The sequence below is a fragment of the Lolium rigidum genome, chromosome 7 (genome assembly GCF_022539505.1).
Source record: "Lolium rigidum isolate FL_2022 chromosome 7, APGP_CSIRO_Lrig_0.1, whole genome shotgun sequence".
NCBI lineage: Eukaryota > Viridiplantae > Streptophyta > Magnoliopsida > Poales > Poaceae > Lolium > Lolium rigidum.
In genome coordinates, this window is record NC_061514.1 from 61248295 (window position 1) to 61267962 (window position 19668).

At 44.1% G+C, this 19668-nt stretch overlaps 1 protein-coding gene across 1 annotated transcript; it reads right to left on the minus strand.

Annotated features, from left to right (window-relative positions):
* Positions 1 to 7327: 7327 nt before the first annotated feature.
* Positions 7328 to 7869, minus strand: LOC124671431 (norbelladine synthase-like). Its single transcript, XM_047207804.1, has 2 exons — positions 7689 to 7869; positions 7328 to 7617 (listed from the first exon to the last, which is right to left on the minus strand). The coding sequence occupies exons 1-2, from the start codon at positions 7867 to 7869 to the stop codon at positions 7328 to 7330; spliced, it is 471 nt and encodes a 156-aa protein (XP_047063760.1).
* Positions 7870 to 19668: the final 11799 nt, after the last annotated feature.

Sequence of the window (19668 nt, forward strand, 5' to 3'; positions counted from 1 at the left end):
GATGTGATCGCCGTCGGCACGCTCCCCTACATCTACCTTCGGGATTAGTTTTAAACCTTAATAATTGTTATTTGGTACCTGTGTTGAGCATGAACATTATATCTGGATCTTGTTTGATGCAAGACGGTTATTCGTTTAAGTCTCGAGAATAATGGTTGTTCGATTTATATGAGTAATGTCTTTTATGGCCATGCACCCGAGATGAATGGTTTATTCTTGTTAAATCTCGATAGTAGTGATACACATGTTCATAACATTGATGCTAAGCGAATTAAATTGAATGATAATTCTACTTATATGTGGCACTGTCGTCTTGGTCATATTGGAGTGAAGCGCATGAAGAAACTCCATTCCGATGGACTTCTTGAGTCACTTGACTTTGAGTCACTTGACAGATGCGAAGCATGTCTAATGGGAAAAATGACTAAGACTCCATTTTCTGGCACAATGGAGCGAGCTACGGACTTATTGGAAATCATACATACCGATGTGTGCGGACCAATGAGTGTAGCATCGCGCGGTGGTTATCGTTATGTTCTAACCTTCACGGATGATCCGAGTAGATATGGGTATATTTACTTTATGAAACACAAGTCCGAGACTTTTGAGAAGTTCAAGGAATTCCAAAGTGAAGTAGAAAATCAACGTAACAAGAAGATTAAGTTTCGCGTTCCGATCGCGGAGGCGAATATCCGAGTTATGAGTTTGGCATGCATTTAAAGAAATGCGGAATACTTTCACAGCTTGACACCGCCGGGAACACCACAACGCAATGGTGTGTCCGAACGTCGTAATCGAACTCTCTTAGATATGGTTCGTTCTATGATGTCTCTTACCGATTTGCCACTATCGTTTTGGGGTTATGCTTTAGAGACAGCCGCATTCACTTTAAATAGGGCACCATCTAAATCCGTTGAAACGACACCGTATGAATTATGGTTTGGGAAGAAACCTAAGTTGTCGTTCCTTAAAGTTTGGGGTTGCGATGCTTATGTAAAGAAGTTACAACCTGACAAGCTAGAACCCAAAGCGGAGAAATGCGTCTTCATAGGATACCCTAAAGAAACAATTGAGTATACTTTCTATCACAGATTCGAAGGCAAAATCTTTGTTGCCAAGAACGGATCCTTTCTTGAGAAGGATTTTCTCACTAAAGAAGTGACTGGAAGAAAAGTAGAACTCGACGAGGTTGATGAACCTTCTCTCATAGATCGGAGTAGCGCGAGTGTCGGAAGAAGTTCCCGTGCAGCTCGCACCGATAGGAGAGGAAGCAAATGATGATGATCATGAAACTTCGAACGAGGAAGCTACCGAACCTCGCAGATCGACGAGGGAACGTACCACTCCCGATTGGTATGATCCCCGTCTAAATGTCATGATTGTGGACGACAATGATGAGGACCCTGCGACGTATGAAGAAGCGATGATGAGCCCAGATTCCAACAAATGGCAAGAAGCCAAGAAATCCGAAATGGGATCCATGTATGATAACAAAGTATGGACTTTGGTAGACTTACCTGATAGCCGCAAGGCTGTCGAGAATAAATGGATCTTCAAGAGAAAAATAGATGCCGATGGTAATATTACTGTCTATAAAGCTCGACTTGTCGCAAAGGGTTTCCGACAAATTCAAGGAGTTGACTACAATGAGACTTTCTCACCTGTAGCGAAGCTAAAGTCTGTGAGGATTTTGTTAGCAATAGCTGCATTTTTCGATTATGAGATTTGGCAGATGGATGTCAAAACGGCGTTCCTTAATGGAGACATTGAGGAAGAGTTGTATATGGTACAACCCAAAGGTTTTGTCGATCCTAAAAATGTCGACAAGGTATGCAAACTTCAGCGTTCCATTTATGGACTGAAGCAAGCATCCCGGAGTTGGAACCTACGCTTTGATAGAGTGATCAAAGACTTTGGTTTTATACGGACTCATGGTGAGGCATGTATTTACAAGAAAGTGAGTGGGAGCTCTGTAGCGTTCCTGATATTATATGGAGATGACATATTATTGATTGGGAATGATATAGAACTTTTAAGCAGCATTAAAGGTTATTTGAATAAGTCTTTTTCAATGAAAGACCTTGGTGAAGCAGACATACATTTTAGGCATCAAGATTTATAGAGATAGATCAAGACGCCTAATAGGCCTTTCACAAAGTACATGTACGGACAAGATTCTAAAGAAGTTTAGAATGGATGAAAGCAAGAAAGGGTTCTTGCCTATGTTGCCAGGTAAGGTCTTGAGTAAGACTCAAGGTCCGGCTACGGCAGATGAAAGAGAGAGGATGAGCAAGATCCCCTATGCTTCGGCAAGTAGGCTCTATCATGTACGCCATGCTGTGTACTAGACCGGATATCGCACATGCTCGTTAGTTTGACCAGCGAGATATCAAAGTGATCCAGGAATGGAACACCTGGACAGCGGTCAAGAATATCCCGAAGTACTTGAAAAGGACTAAGGATATGTTTCTTTGTTATGGCGGTGACCAAGAGCTCGTTGTAACCAGTTACACCGATGCAAGTTGGAACACCGACCCCGATGACTCTAAGTCTCGGTCCGGGTACGTGTTTATATTGAATGGTGCGGCGATGAGCTGGAGCGGTTCCAAGCAAGTGCACGGTGGCGAAATCTTCAACGGAATCTGAATATATAGCGGCTTCGGAGGCTTCATCGGAAGCGGTATGGATGAAGAGGTTCATTGTTGAGCTTGGTGTGGTTCCTAGTGCATTGGACCCGCTAGTCATTTATTGTGACAACACGGGTGCCATCGCCAATGCAAAGGAACCAAGGTCACACAAGAAGCTGAAGCATATCAAGCTGTGTTTTCATTCGATTCGCGAGTACATCGAAGATGGTGAAGTAGAGATTTGCGAAGTACACACGGATCTGAATGTTGCAGATCCGTTGACTAAAGCTCTCCCAAGGGCAAAGCATGACCAACACCAGAATGCCATGGGTGTTAGGTACCTTACAATGTAATCTAGATTATTGACTCTAGTGCAAGTGGGAGACTCGTTGGAGATATGCCCAAGAGGCAATAATAAAGTGGTTATTATAATATCTTTGTGTTTATGATAAATGTTTATATACCATGCTATAATTGTATTAACCAAAACATTGATACATGTGTGTTATGTAAACAACAAGGAGTCCCTAGTAAGCCTCTTGTATAACTAGCTTGTTGATTAATAGATCATCATGGTTTCGTGATCATGAACATTGGATGTTATTAATAACAAGGTTATGTCATTAGTTGAATGATATAATGGACACACACCCAAATGAGCGTAGCATAAGATCAAGTCATTAAGTTCATTTGCTATAAGCTTTCAATACATAGTTGTTTTAATCCTTCGACCATGAGATCATGTAAATCACTTACACCGAAAGGGTACTTTGATTACATCAAACGCCATTGCGTAAATGGGTGGCAATAAAGATGGGATTAAGTATTTGGAAAGTGTGAGTTGAGGCATATGGATCAACAGTGGGATTTGTCCATTCTGATGACGGATAGATATACTTTGGGCCCTCTCGGTGGAATGTCATCTGATTAGCTTGCAAGCATATGAATAGTTCATAAGAGATCACATACCACGGCACGAGTAAAGAGTACTTGTCGGTAACGAGGTTGAACAAGGTATGGAGATACCGATGATCAAACCTCGGACAAGTAAAATATCGCGAGACAAAGGGAATTGGCATCGTATGTAAATGGTTCAATCGATCACTAAGTCATCGTTGAATATGTGGGAGCCATTATGGATCTCCGGATCCCGCTATTGGTTATTGCTCGGAGAGGAGTCTCGACCATGTACCGCATAGTTCGCGAACCGTAGGGTGACGCGCTTAAGGTTCGATGTCGCATAAGTAGATTCGGAATATGAGTTGGAGTCCGAAGTTTTTGTTCGGAATCTCGGATGGGATCCAGGACATCACGAGGAGGTTCGGAATTGTCCGGAGAATAAGATTCATATAAGGGAAGTCAAATTCCGGGGTTCGGGAAAAAGTCCGGTGTTTTGACCGGAGCTTCTAGAAGGTTCTAGAGGGCCACCAGTGGGCCCACCACCCCGGGAGAGGCCACATAGGCGCCACATGGCATAGTGGGGCCAGCCCACTATGACATGTGGGCCCGGGCCGGCCCCCTCTTGGAGATAAGATCTATCTCTATTTTTAAATGGTTTAAATTTAGAGATAGAATCTATCTCGAGATTAAACAGCTTTAAACGAAGAGATAAAGGGAAAACTTGGGGGGAAGACTTCCCCCTTGGGGCGCCGGCCAAGGAAGGAGGTGGGGCCGGGGGAAACCCTAGGCCGGCCCCTCCCCCTATATAAAGAGGGAGGGGGTGGCCGGCCACTTCACCTCTTCCCCAACCCTAGCCGCCGCCTCTCTTCCTCCTCCATACGCCGTGCGAGCTTAGGCGAAGCCCCGCGAGCAAATCTTCTCCACCACCACCACCACGCCGTCGTGCTGCCGGGATTCCGTGGAGATCTACCACACCTCCGCTGCCCGCTGGAACGGGAGAGGAATGAGCTTCATCGACACCGTACGCGCGACCGAGTACGGAAGTGCTCGCCGGATTGCAGCACCGGGGACGATCGTCTACACCAACAACGAGATTAATCTCGTAGGCTTTGGAATCTTCGAGGGTTAGTCTCATCTCCATCTCGTTGCTTAGATCTAGTAGATTGGATCTTGGGTGTTCCATAGATTAGATCTGTTGGTTTTATTCGCTTTGCGGTAGGAAATTTTTTGTTTTCTATGCAACGAACCCCATCAGCTCTTACAATCAAACAACCACAACCAGTATCTATCGCTCATGTCGCAAGCCCGTGGGCGCACCTCCCTTCCTCGGCTCTGGTCGTGCTGCCACCGTTTCTCCGTGCTCCCACCGCCATGAATCAGCTGCCACCTCGTCGTGCGCTCGCGCCCCTACTAGCCGGTCGTTCCGTCCCGCCGCGAGCGAGCCGCCACAACCATTGTGCGCCCATGGTGCAGAGCATACCTCGTTTCCTCACTGGAAGCTTCTCCATGCTGCACCGATGAGTTTTCCATGGAGCTCAACGAGTTAACACACACCGGACTTGGCAAAGATGGGAACACCCCACAAGTGGATGGGCTAAGGATTCACCTGATCTTGCTCCAACGGGTCTCCGGGCGACATATTCGTTGTCGCAAGCTCAAATGGGGCATGGAAGTGTCTCCATGGACGATGACAAAGGCGGTTTTGGATATTTTTTTCCGATGTTGCACACGGTGTTGTGCTTTCCTACATGCGTCCATCATTTTTGTCGGCTTAGAATGGGCAAATCTCCACAATGATTTTTGTGCATATGATACAAAAATATTGCACCTATTTTACATATGTGGTACATAAATGTTGGATAAGTTAGGAAAAAATGGTGGATGCATTGCAGAGAAATGTTGCAAAATGATGTTGCATTTTACAAATGCTAGAAACACAAACCAAAAATTGGTACATTTGGATTTTTTTTGCAGTATTGAAATAATGCTTTGCAGCATATCGGTTGTAGCGGTAGTCAGTTGATGGCTAGCATTTGCCTTTGGATATTGCAGTGTGTCAGAATTTGCTATCTAGGTTTACCCATATCTGATCGGATGCTTACCATGGAACATTATTTGTTCCTAGTACGCAAGTTGGCTGGGCAAGTGGAACCGTGGTGGGGCAAGTTCATGTCCTCGGGAGGACGACTTATCCTTTTCAATTGTCTACCTAGCTTGTCGTCTATGGGTCTCATTCTGTTACAGGACGGTATTCACGCAAAATTTGACTCCCACCGATCTAGGTTTTATTGGGAGGGCATAGGGGCCAAGCGGAAGTACCACTTAGTTAATTGGCCTACGGTTTGCAAACCCGAAGAATGTGGAGGTCTGGGGATTCTCAATTCCAAGAAAATGAATGTGGCACTGATGCTGAAGTGGGTGTGGAAACTTTTCCAGCCTGAAAATCTGTTCTAGGCACAGATTATCATAGCCAAGTACGAGTCAGCTAACATCTTCGCAGACACGAGGCGTAGGGGCTCCCAGTTCTAGCGTATTTTGCATAAAATAAAGCACTTGTTCAGGCTTGCGGCCAGGCATGTCATCCGTGATGGGAGACAAACACAATTTTGGATGGACAGGAGATTCGGCTCTCAAAGACAGATTGCCCGAGCTCTTCAACACATCTCTTGCACAAATGGGTTCGGTGTCCCAAGTGTGTGGATGGGAATCGCAAATGGGGTTCCGCAGATCGTTGGATCAGGAGGGCATGAGAGCATGGCAACAACTTAGAACTATTATCGAGGAGACCACGCTGATCCAGGGCCATGATAAGGTGGTTTGGAATCTAGAACAATCGGGCTGCTACTCGGTGAGCTCGATGCACATGAAGTTATCGCAAGGAGCATCCATCGCCCACTTCAAGGATGTCTGGTTTGCGCGAATTCCTCTCAAAATTAGGGTCTTTTCCTAGCAGCTCATGTTAGATTGTCTCCCTTCGTGCTTGAATATTGCTACCAGACAGGGGAGACAGGGGTCAGGGAATGGTTGTTGTAAGCTATGCGGCGTGCCAGAGGATGCCATATCTTCTTTGGTTGCTCCCCTGCAGCCTTTGCCTAGAGTGTGCTCCGCCAGCTGCTGGGGTGCAGCTGGTGCCCAGCTAATTTTGCTCAATTCTTTGCTATCGTGTCTAGTGTCTAGTCTTATGATAGATTTAGACGCATTGTGTATTTGTGTGGCTCCTTTTTATCGCACAATCTTGGTCGCTTTGGCTTTCTAATAAAATGACTATTGAATCTTAGTTATGAAACATCAAGCTAACATCATTTTTAAATCTTCAGTTGTGGAGGGCCGATGGCAAGACCCCTGGACTGTCCCTGGATAAGTCAGGTGATCGGCGAGCTCAAACTTATGCGCGACGCAGCCGCACCAAGGGGGGTAGCTCAGTAGCTCGGTGCTTGCTCTGCTAGCTTAGTTGCTCGGTCTGTTAGGGGAGACCGACCTTTCTAGCTGTGTTTTATGGTATGCGAAGTTGTATGCCATAGCATGTACTCAAAAAAAAAAAATCTAAGCGCTTTATTAATTTAAAGTCGGGCATCAAGTGTCTTTTATCTAAAAAAATATTGTGCTAGTATATATGTACGCACCAAAAGAGATAAACCTGAGATTATTTTCCTTGAAAGGGGTAATCTAAAAAAAACTTTCATAATTCTGGATAATTGGTGTCACAAATATACAAGTATCGGGTACAACTTAGAATTCATTCTAGCCTCTTCGCAGAGGAAGTATTGATACATGTTAGTATTTATATTTGAAGAATTGGTCTAATTGACCTTCTGCTCCTTTATATACCGTGAGAATCTTTCCGCGGCTGCAGCCAAACGCGTAGTACTGACCATTGCTTCAAGCTCGGCATGCCCATCATCAATCTCATACTCGATAGTTGATCTTATTACCGAAGAGCTGGGTCCTTCCGCAGTGATCTCAAAGCGGTACATGTAATGGAGGAACCCGATCTGCAAAATGTCTCCGTCAATTATTTCCGACTCCTTGATATAATTTACGTTGTCGACCTTGGTAAATTTTTCCTTGTTTTTGTGCACACCAGGAATTCCTACCAAGCAGCAAACAATTACATGTCAGTACACCCATCAGGATTTAGGAGAGGTCGTTGTATAATCTCACCTGGAGGAAATGTCAGCTGCAAGATGGTGCCAACACCGCCATCGCCGCTCACGACCTCAGCCTTCGCGAGGACTTGCGGAAGAAGTTGAGGTAGCAGCTCAGCGGCACGGAGTGTGCCGTAGATTTCCCAGAGCTGAGAGGCGGAGACATCAGTCTCGAACTCATGAGTCTTCCTTCTCATCCCTCTTCCTGCAGCGGTGCGAATGGACCGCGAGAGATGCGGCAGCAAACAAGGTGAAGCTGCTCAATTGGCTATGTCTACAACGGTCAATGGATCGATGAACTGTGCATATCAGCACATCTATATATAGGCAAGCCATGGTTAGTACTACTCGGAATGTCAACGATTTAAGTAGCGCAGCCGGCTGCTATTACCGCCTACCGGAAGAAGTACTTAGCTTGTGTAGACTGGTCTTTGTGTGAGATAATGCGGGCGGTGTTGGTGCCGACGCATCCATTGGTGTAGGTGGTGACCGCTGAATGGAGCTTGCAGGAGCGGTTTCAAGATCATAATTATCCGGTCAGCGTTTTAATCACGGACGTTTCCAGTAACAGTTTTTCCGATAATCACAACTGTGTTTTTAAGACTGGTCTGTCATGTTGGCAAAAATCTAATGTGACGCACTAATTAATGAGGTGAGAGATGAGTGTGGTATCATAATATGATACCGTATTATAGCACGTAAAACTAGAAAATTTAGTGGCAAATACATCATGTACACAAATTTGCATTGAGATTCTACAAAATATTATGATACTAGTGTATGATACTTCCTATTATGATGCAGTGTCTTTTTCTTATTTATTGCTGGGCGGTGAGGCAAACACTTCAGGTAATTTTATCGGGAACGCCAATAGATAAATTATGTGCATATTTTTATACCCACAAATTATGAGTATATCCTGCCGTCTCCCCGACGAGGCCCTCGGCAGCTTTTTTTTATCCGGACGACGAGCAATGGCCCAGTCATGCCCCGGATCCTCGTTTTCGTCCGGATTTGGACTTTCAGCCATCCGGTCAGCCCATGTCATCCCCGCTCTCCCGGGGCGCGCTCAGGAAATTCGGAGGAAACAAAAGTGCGGGAAACGTCGAGGAAAAATCCCGCACGCCTAGTGGCCCCGACTTGTCGGCGAGAAAAGCCGATCGTCGTCCTCATCGCATCGTCTTCCGCGCACTGTAAAAGCCTGCTGTCGATCTGTCATCGCCGCGACGCGTCGCTTCCATGTGGCGAGTTAATGCCGTCGCCTCGAAATCACGGACGACTCCCTCTATTTATCGTGGAGCTACCGCGTCTGGCCGCATTAACCACCGATATCTTCCTTCTCCCCAGTCTTCTCTCCCCAAAAACTCCTCGAGCAATGGCGGACCGCATCCCAGGTGACGGCGCGGAGAACAACGGCTTCGGCCAGCAGTCTCTGCACCAATGGGAGGTGCGGTTGCTGCACATGGCGGGCTACCCGGCGTCGCCGGAATTCCGAGCGCCCGGAGGCTGGCGCCGGAGCGGGGGGGGGGGCGTCCCGATCCCGCCGCCACAAGTGGGAGGCGGCGCCCTCGACGCCTGATGCGCGTAGATGTACACGTCCGTTGGGAACCCCAAGAGGAAGGTATGATGCGCACAGTGACAAGTTTTCCCTCAGAAAGAAACCAAGGTTATCGAACCAGTAGGAGCCAAGAAGCACGTGAAGGTTGTTGGTGGAGGAATGTAGTGCGGCGCAACACCAGTGAAACCGGCGCCAACATGGAACCTGCACAACACAATCAAAGTACTTTGTCCCAACGTAACAGTGAGGTTGTCAATCTCACCGGCTTGCTGAAAACAAAGGATTAAGCGTATCGAGTGGAAAATGGTGTTTGTTTGCAAAGAACAGTAAAAGCAGTAGAATGTATTCAGATGTAAAAGAATGGACCAGGGTCCACAATTCACTAGTGGTGTCTCTCCAATAAGATAACTAACATGCTGGGTGAACAATTTACATGCGAGCAATTGACAAATAAAGATTCAATACATATCAACGATGATTACTACGTGATTTAATCAGGGCATTACGACAAAGTACATAGACCGCTATCTAGCATGCATCTATGCCTAAATAATCCACCTTCAGGTTATCATCCGAACTCCTTCCGGTATTAAGTTGCGAACAACAGATAATTGCATTAAGTATGGTGCGTAATGTAATCAACACAAATATCCTTAGACAAAGCATCAATGTTTTATCCCTAGTAGCAACAGCACATCCACAACCTTAGAACTTTCTGTCACTCTCCCAGATTTAATGGAGGCATGAACCCACTATCGAGCATAATTACTCCCTCTTGGAGTTACAAGTATCAACTTGGCCAGAGCCTCTACTAGCAACGGAGAGCATGCAAGAACATAAACAACACATATATGATAGATTGATAATCAACTTAACATAATATTCTCTATTCATCGGATCTCACCAAACACAACATGTAGCATTACAAATAGATGATCTTGATCATGTTAGGCAGCTCACAAGATCTATAACAATGAAAGCACAAGCGGAGAAGACAACCATCTAGCTACTGCTATAGACCCATAGTCCAAGGATGAACTACTCACGCATCAATCCGGAGGCGGGCATGATGATGTAGAGCCCCTCCGGGGATGATTCCCCTCTCCGACAGGGTGTCGGAGGCGATCTCCTGAATCCCCCGAGATGGGATTGGCGGCGGCGGCCTCTCAGTAATGTTTTCCGTATCGTGGCTCTCGGTACAGGGGGTTTCGCGACGGAGGCTTTAAGTAGGCGGAAGGGTAGGTCAAAGGGCGTCACGAGGGGCCCACACTACAGGGCCGCGCGGCCAGGGGCCAGGCCGCGCCGCTCTGGTGTGTCGCCACCTCGTGGCCCCACTTCGTCTCCTCTTCGGAATTCTGGAAGCTTCGTGCAAAAATAGGACCCTGGGCGTTGATTTCGTCCAATTCCGAGAATATTTCCTTACTAGGATTTCTGAAACCAAAAACAGCAGAAAACAAGAATCGGCACTTCGACATCTTGTTAATAGGTTAGTGCCGGAAAATGTAAAATAACGTTGTAAAGTATGTATAAAACACTCAAGTATTGTAATAAAAGTAGCATGGAACATAAGAAATTATAGATACGTTTGCGACGTATCAAGCATCCCCAAGCTTAGTTCCTACTCGTCGTCGAGTAGGTAAACGATAACACCAATAATTTCTGAAGTGACATGCTACCAACATAATCTTGATCAACATTATTGTAAAGCATATGAGATGAATGGAGTGATCTGAACAAAAGATTGCTAAAAAAGATAATGACTAAGCAAATGAATCATATAGCAAAACTTTTCATGAATAGTACTTTCAAGACAAGTATCAATAAGAGTTGCATAAGAGCTAACTCATAAGCAATAAATTCATAGTAGAATGCATTGAAGCAACACAAAGGATGATTAAGTTTCAGCAATTGCTTTCAACTTGTAACATGTGTATCTCATGGATATTTGTCAACATAGAGTAATATAACAGGTGCAATAAGTAAACATGTAAGAATCAATGCACACAGTTAACACAAGTGTTTGCTTCTAAGATAGAAGGGAATGGGTAAACTGACTCAACAGTAAAGTAAAAGATTGGCCCTTCGCAGAGGGAAGCATTGATTACTATTTTTGTGCTAGAGCTTTTGTTTTGAAAACATAGAAACAATTTTGTCAACGGTACTAATAATTCATATGTGCTATGCATAATACTTCCTACAAGTTGCATGTCTCACGCATAGAGTATCAATAGTGCTCGCACCTTGTCCTACTATCTCGGAAACACGGATTCTCATCGCATAACATATGCTTCAACCAAGTGTCACAAAGGGGTACCTCTATGCCGCCTGTACAAGTGTCTAAGGAGAAAGCACGCATTGGATTTCTCGCTTTTGATTATTCTCAACTTAGACATCCATACCGGGACAACATAGACAACAGATAATGGACTCCTCTTTTTCATTCTTAAGCATTCAACAATAGTTAATATTCTCATAAGAGATTGAGGTTGTATGTCCAAACTGAAACTTCCACCATGATACATGGCTTTAGTTAGCGGCCCAATGTTCTTCTCTAACATATGCATACTCAAACCATTTGATCATGAAGTCCACTACTTCGTACAAGACGAACATGCATAGCATCTCACATGATATCCAACAAAGGTAAAGTTGATGGCGTCCCCGTAAAACATGGTTACCGCTCAACAAGCAACTTATAAGAATTAAGACACATAACTACATATTCATCACCACAATAGTTTTTAAGCTATTTGTCCCATGAGCTATATATTGTAAAGGTAGAGGAATGAAATTTAAAGGTAGCACTCAAGTAATTTACTTTGGAATGGCAGAAAAAATACCACATAGTAGGTAGATATGGTGGACACAAATGGCATGGAGTTTGGCTCAAGGTGTTTGGATGCACGAGAAGCATTTCCTCTCAGTACAAGGTTTGGGCTAGCAAGGTTGTTTGAAGCAAACACAAGTATGAACAGGTACAGGAAAACTCACACAAGAACATATTGCAAGCATTATAAGGCTCTACACTGTCTTCCTTGTTGTTCAAACACTTTACCCGAAAATATCTAGACTTAGAGAGATCAATCATGCAAACCAAATTAAACAATCTCTACAGTAGTTCTTCATTAATAGATTAAACTACATGATGCAAGAGCTTAAACATGATCTATGAGAGCTCAAACAATTGCCAAATTGCCAAACCATATGCAGCACTTTCCAATTCCAACCAAATAGCAATTTAACGAAGCAATAAGCTTTCGCCATGAACATTAAAGCACAATTAAGAACACAAGTGTTCCATATGAAAAAGCGGAGCGTAATATCTCCAATATAAGAATGGCGAGATCCAACTTTATTCAAACAAAACAAAAAACAAACCGACGCTCCAAGTAAAGAACATAAGAATGTGACTGAATAAAAATATAGTTTCACTAGAAGTGACCCGATAATGTTGTCGATGAAGAAGGGGATGCCTTGGGCATCCCCAAGCTTAGATGCTTGAGTCTTCTTAAAATATGCAGGGATGAACCACCGGGGCATCCCCAAGCTTAGACCTTTCACTCTTCTTGATCATAGTATATCATCCTCTTCTCTTGACCCTTGAAAACTTCCTTCACACAAACTTCAAGCAAACTCATGAGAGGGTTAGTGCATAACCACAAATTCACATATTCAGAGGTGACACAATCATTCTTAACACTTCTGGACATTGCACAAATCTTCTAAAAGTTAATGGAACAAAGAAACTCATTCAACATAGCAAAAGCGGCAATGCGAAATAAAAGACAGAATCTGTCAAAACAGAACAGTCCGTAAAGATGCATCTGGACTGGGCACTTAACTTGCTCAAATGGAAAAACTCAAAACTAATGAAAGTTGCGTACATATCTGAGGATCACGCTCGTAAATTTTCAGATTTTTTCGAATTTTTTACAGAGACTTGTGCCAGAATTCGTGACAGACAGCAATGTTGTTTCTGCGCAGCGATCCCAAATATAACATCAACTTTAACATAGAAACTTTACTTGGCACAAAAACATGATAAGGAGAGGTTGCTACAGTAGTAAACAACTTCCAAGACTCAACAATACAGTAAATAAAATAAAACATGGGTTATCTCCCAAGAAGTGCTTTTCTTTAACGCCTTCAGCCTAGGCGCAAAAGTGCAAATCAAGTAACATCAAGAGACGAAGCATCAACATCATAGCTTGTTCTAATAATAGAATCAAAAGGCAACTTCATTCTCTTTCTAGGGAAGTGTTCCATACCTTTCTTGAGAGGAAATTGATATTTAATATTACCTTCCTTCATATCAATAACAGCTCCAACGGTTCGAAGAAAAAGTCTTCCCAACACAATAGGACAAGATGCATTGCATTCGATATCCAAGACAACAAAATCAACGGGGACAAGGTTATTGTTAATCGTAATGCGCACATTATCAATCCTCCCCAAAGGTTTCTTTTTAACATTATCGGCAAGATTAACATCCAAATAACAATTCTTCAATGGTGGCAAGTCAAGCATATCATAAATCTTTTTAGGCATAACAGAAATACTTGCACCAAGATCACACAAAGCATTACACTCAAAATCATTGAATTTCATTTTAATGATGGGCTCCCAACCATCTTCTAACTTCCTAGGAATAGAAGCTTCAAGTTTTAATTTCTCTTCCCTAGCTTTAATGAGAGCATTTGTAATGTGTTTTGTAAAGGCTAAATTTATAGCACTAGCATTGGGACATCTAACAAGTTTTTGTAAGAACTTTATAACTTCAGTAATATGACAATCATCAAAGTCTAAACCATTATGTTCTACATCAATGGAATCATTGTCACCAATATTTTGAAAAATTTCAGCAGTTTTATCACAAACAAGCAGCTCAAGTAGCTTCGAGCAATTTTGTACGCTTTGCAAGTAGGAGTAGAAACATTGCCAACACCAATTATTTTACCATTAATAGTAGGAGGTGCAAGCAACATGTGAAGAATCAACATTACTAGTGGTGGTAATAGTCCATACTTTAGCTACATTATTTTCTTTAGCAAGTTTTTCTTTTTCTTCTCTATCCCACCTAGCATGCAATTCAGCCAACAATCTAATATTATCATTAATTCTAACTTGGATGGCATTTGTCTGTAGCAGAAAATTTTGTATCATTATCCTCAGGTTTAGCAGCCATTTTATTAATTAAAGAAGATTGTGATTCAGACATATATGAGATTCGCTTTTAAGCGCTTGTAAGTTTAGTTTGCAAACCAGAAATTTTCACATTCAAATTTTCAAGTTGATTTCCTATATTTTTCAACAAGGCAGATTGTTCATTCATAGTTTTAGTAAACAATTGATTTTGCTCATATTGAGATTGCATAAAGCTCTTAGTAGTTCTTTCAATTTCCAATATATTTTCCTCATTAGGCAAAACAGATCTACCATAAGAATTACCATAACCACTACTATTATTAAAAGGATATGGCCTATAGTTGTTGTTGAAATTATTGTTCTTAATGAAATTCACATCAACATTTTCTTCTTGAGCAACCAATGAAGCTAAAGGAACATTATTAGGATCAATATGAGATCTACCATTTGCAAGCATAGACATAATAGCATCAATCTTATCACCCAAAGAAGAGGTTTCTTCGACATAATTTACCTTCTTACCTTGAGGAGTTCTTTCAGTGTGCCATTCAGAGTAATTGATCATCATATCATCAAGTAATTTAGTCGCGGCGCCCAGGGTGATGGACATAAAAGTACCTCCAGCAGCTGAATCCAATAGGTTCCTTGAGAAAAAATTCAATCCTGCATAAAAGGTTTGGATGATCATCCGAGTAGTCAGTCCATGGGTTGGACAATTCTTTACCAAAGATTTCATTCTCTCCCATTCTTGAGCAACATGTTCATTATCAAATTGTTTAAAATTCATTATGCTACTTCTCAAAGATATGATCTTAGCAGGAGGATAATATTTACTAATAAAAGCATCTTTACATTTAGTCCATGAATCAATACTATTCTTAGGCAAAGATAGCAACCGATCTTTAGCTCTTCCTCTTAATGAGAAAGGAAACAATTTCAGTTTTATAATATCACCATGTATATCCTTATACTTTTGCATTTCACAAAGTTCAACAAAATTATTAAGATGGGCACAGCATCATCAGTACTAGCACCAGAAAATTGCTCTCTCATAACAAGATTCAGTAAAGCGGGTTTAATTTCATAGAATTCTGCTCGTAGTAGCAGGTGGAGCAATAGGAGTACATATAAAATCATTATTATTTGTGCTAGTGAAGTCACACAACTTAGTATTTTCAGGAGTACCCATTATAACAGTAGTAAAGTAAACTAGGCAAACAAAGTAAAGACAAGTAACTAATTTTTTGTGTGTTTTTGATATAGAGAACAAGACAGTAAATAAAGTAAAGCTAGCAACTAATTTTTTTGTGTTTTGTTTAAGTGCAGCAAACAAAGTAGTAAATAAAATAAAGCAAGACAAAAACAAAGTAAAGAGATTGGAAGTGGAGACTCCCCTTGCAGCGTGTCTTGATCTCCCCGGCAACGGCGCCAGAAAACGGTCTTGATGCGCGTAGATGTACACGTCCGTTGGGAACCCCAAGAGGAAGGTATGATGCGCACAGTGACAAGTTTTCCCTCAGAAAGAAACCAAGGTTATCGAACCAGTAGGAGCCAAGAAGCACGTGAAGGTTGTTGGTGGAGGAATGTAGTGCGGCGCAACACCAGTGAAACCGGCGCCAACATGGAACCTGCACAACACAATCAAAATACTTTGTCCCAACGTAACAGTGAGGTTGTCAATCTCACCGGCTTGCTGAAAACAAAGAATTAAGCGTATCGAGTGGAAAATGGTGTTTGTTTGAAAAGAACAGTAAAAGCAGTAGAATGTATTCAGATGTAAAAGAATGGACCGGGGTCCACAGTTCACTAGTGGTGTCTCTCCAATAAGATAACTAACATGCTGGGTGAACAAATTACAGGCGAGCAATTGACAAATAAAGATTCAATACATATCAACGATGATTACTATGTGATTTAATCAGGGCATTACGACAAAGTACATGGACCGCTATCCAAGCATGCATCTATGCCTAAATAATCCACCTTCAGGTTTTCATCCGAACCCCTTCCGTATTAAGTTGCGAACAACGAGATAATTGCATTAAGTATGGTGCGTAATGTAATCAACACAAATATCCTTAGACAAAGCATCAATGTTTTATCCCTAGTAGCAACAGACATCCACAACCTTAGAACTTTCATCCATCGTCCTGCATTTAATGGAGGCATGAACCCACTATCGAGCATAATTACTCCCTCTTGGAGTTACAAGTATCAACTTGGCCAGAGCCTCTACTAGCAACGGAGAGCATGCAAGAACATAAACAACACATATATGATAGATTTATAATCAACTTAACATAATATTCTCTATTCATCGGATCTCACCAAACACAACATGTAGCATTACAAATAGATGATCTTGATCATGTTAGGCAGCTCACAAGATCTATAACAATGAAAGCACAAGCGGAGAAGACAACCATCTAGCTACTGCTATGGACCCATAGTCCAAGGATGAACTACTCACGCATCAATCCGGAGGCGGGCATGATGATGTAGAGCCCCTCCGGGGATGATTCCCCTCTCCGGCAGGGTGCCGGAGGCGATCCCCTGAATCCCCGAGATGGGATTGGCGGCGGCGGCCTCTCGCAATGTTTTCCGTATCGTGGCTCTCGGCACGGGGGTTTCGCGACGGAGGCTTTAAGTAGGCGGAAGGGTAGGTCAAAGGGTGTCACGAGGGGCCCACACTCATGGGCCGCGCGGCCGGGGGCCAGGCCGCGCCGCCCTGGTGTGTCGCCACCTCGTGGCCCCACTTCGTCTCCTCTTCGGACTTCGGAAGCTTCGTGCAAAAATAGGACCACGGGCGTTGATTTCGTCCAATTCCGAGAATATTTCTTTACTAGGATTTCGAAACCAAAAACAGCGAAAAACGAGCAATCGGCACTTCGGCATCTTGTTAATAGGTTAGTGCCGGAAAATGTAAAATAACGCTGTAAAGTATGTGTAAAACACTCAAGTATTGTAATAAAAGTAGCATGGAACATAAGAAATTATAGATACGTTTGCGACGTATCAACGCCGAGATCGACGCGGTGATCGCCACCCTCAGCGACGAGCAGTGCGCCGAGCCGCGCTTCTTCCCCGACAACTACGTCGCGTGGAACAACTTTTTCCAGAGCAGGTACGAGCGTGAGCTCGCTGCCTACGACGGACCTCCCCCTCCTACTGCGCGCAACAATGCTGCCGGCCACCGCAGCTGGTGGAGTGCGCCGGGTCGCACCCTCGAAAATGTGCTCACGCACATCGAGGGTAGCAACTACCCTGTCCTGGGGATGCCACCGCCGGCGGCGGTGCCTTCTGTGTCACGCCGACACGGAAGCTCATGGATGCCACGGCGGATGGCATCCTCGTCGTCGTCCGAGTCGGCGTCGAGGTCGGCATCCCGGTCCTACCGGTTGGCTCCTCCAGCAGCGACACCGAGGACGACGGTAAAGAAGGAGCCGACATCGCCACCGTCGACCAAAGGGCGCAGCAGTGGCGCCCTCGTCATCCGCGAGGGGGCGCGCGCCTCGTCCTCTCCGGCGCGCGGCCGCAAGAGGAAGCCAAAGAAGGAGGACGCTGCGGCCGAAGCTGCGTCCGACCTCGCCACCGAGGAGACCGCGCAGGCCGAGGACGCGGCGGTCCGCGAGGCAATCGCGAGGTCCTTCAACGAACTCGTCCCCGCCGACAACGCCCTACCGATGGACGTGGCGCTCGCCTGGTCCAGACTGGACTGGGAGAGGGAGGAGGCGGAGCAGCAGTGGCAGAGGCGCGCTGATACGTCTCAAACGTATCTATAATTTCTTATGTTCCATGCTACTTTTATGACAATACTTGAATGTTTTATACATACTTTACATCATTATTATACATTTTCCGGCACTAACCTATTAACAAGATGCCGAAGCGCCAGTTGTTCTTTTCTGCTGTTTTTGGTTTCAGAAATCCTAGTAAGGAAATATTCTCGGAATTGGACGAAATCAACGCCCAGGGTCCTATTTTTCCTCGAAGCTTCCGGAAGACCGAAGAGATAACGAAGTGGGGCGACGAGGCGCCGCCACCATAGGGCCGCGCGGTCAGAGGGGGGGCCCGCGCCGCCCTATGGTGTGGGCCCTTCGCGCCGCCTCCTGACCTACCCTTCCGCCTACTTAAAGCCTTCGTCACGAATACCCCTGTACCGAGAGCCACGATACGGAAAAACTTCCAGAGACGCTGCCGCCGCCAATCCCATCTCGGGGGATTCAGGAGATCGCCTCCGCACCCCGCCGGAGAGGGAATCATCACCGGAGGGGCTCTACATCATCATGCCCGCCTCCGGATTGATGCGTGAGTAGTTCATCCTTGGACTATGGGTCCATAGCAGTAGCTAGATGGTTGTCTTCTCCGCTTGTGCTATCATTGTTTAGATCTTGTGAGCTGCCTAACATGATCAAGATCATCTATTTGTAATGCTACATGTTGTGTTTGGTGGGATCCGATGAATCTAGAATACTATGTTAAGTTGATTATCAATCTATCATATATGTGTTGTTTATGTTCTTGCATGCTCTCCGTTGCTAGTAGAGGCTCCGGCCAAGTTGATACTTGTAACTCCAAGAGGGGGTAATTATGCTCGATAGTGGGTTCATGCCTCCATTTAATCCGGGACGATGACGTAAAGTTCTAAGATTGTGGATGTGTTGTTGCTACTAGGGATAAAACATTGATGCTTTATCTAAGGATATTTGTGTTGATTACATTACGCACCATACTTAATGCAATTATCCGTTGTTTACAACTTAATACCGGAGGGGGTGCGGATGCTAACCCGAAGGTGGATTATTTAGGCATAGATGCATGCTGGATAGCGGTCTATGTACTTTGTCGTAATGCCCTGATTAAATCACATAGTAATCATCCTTGATATGTATTGAATCTTGATTTGTCAATTGCCCACCTGTAATTTGTTCACCCACCATGCTAGTTATCTTATTGGAGAGACACCACTAGTGAACTGTGGACCCCGGTCCATTCTTTTACATCTGAATACAATCTACTGCAATTATTGTTCTTTACTGTTCTTTGCAAACAAACACCATCTTCCACTCGATACGCTTAATCGTTTGTTTTCAGCAAGCCGGTGAGATTGACAACCTCACTGTTACGTTGGGGCAAAGTATCTTGATTGTGTTGTGCAGGTTCCACGTTGGCACCAGTTGCACTGGTGTTGCGCCGCACTACACTCCTCCACCAACAACCTTCACGTGCTTCTTGGCTCCTACTGGTTCGATAACCTTAGTTTCTTTCTGAGGGAAAACTTGCTGCTGTGCGC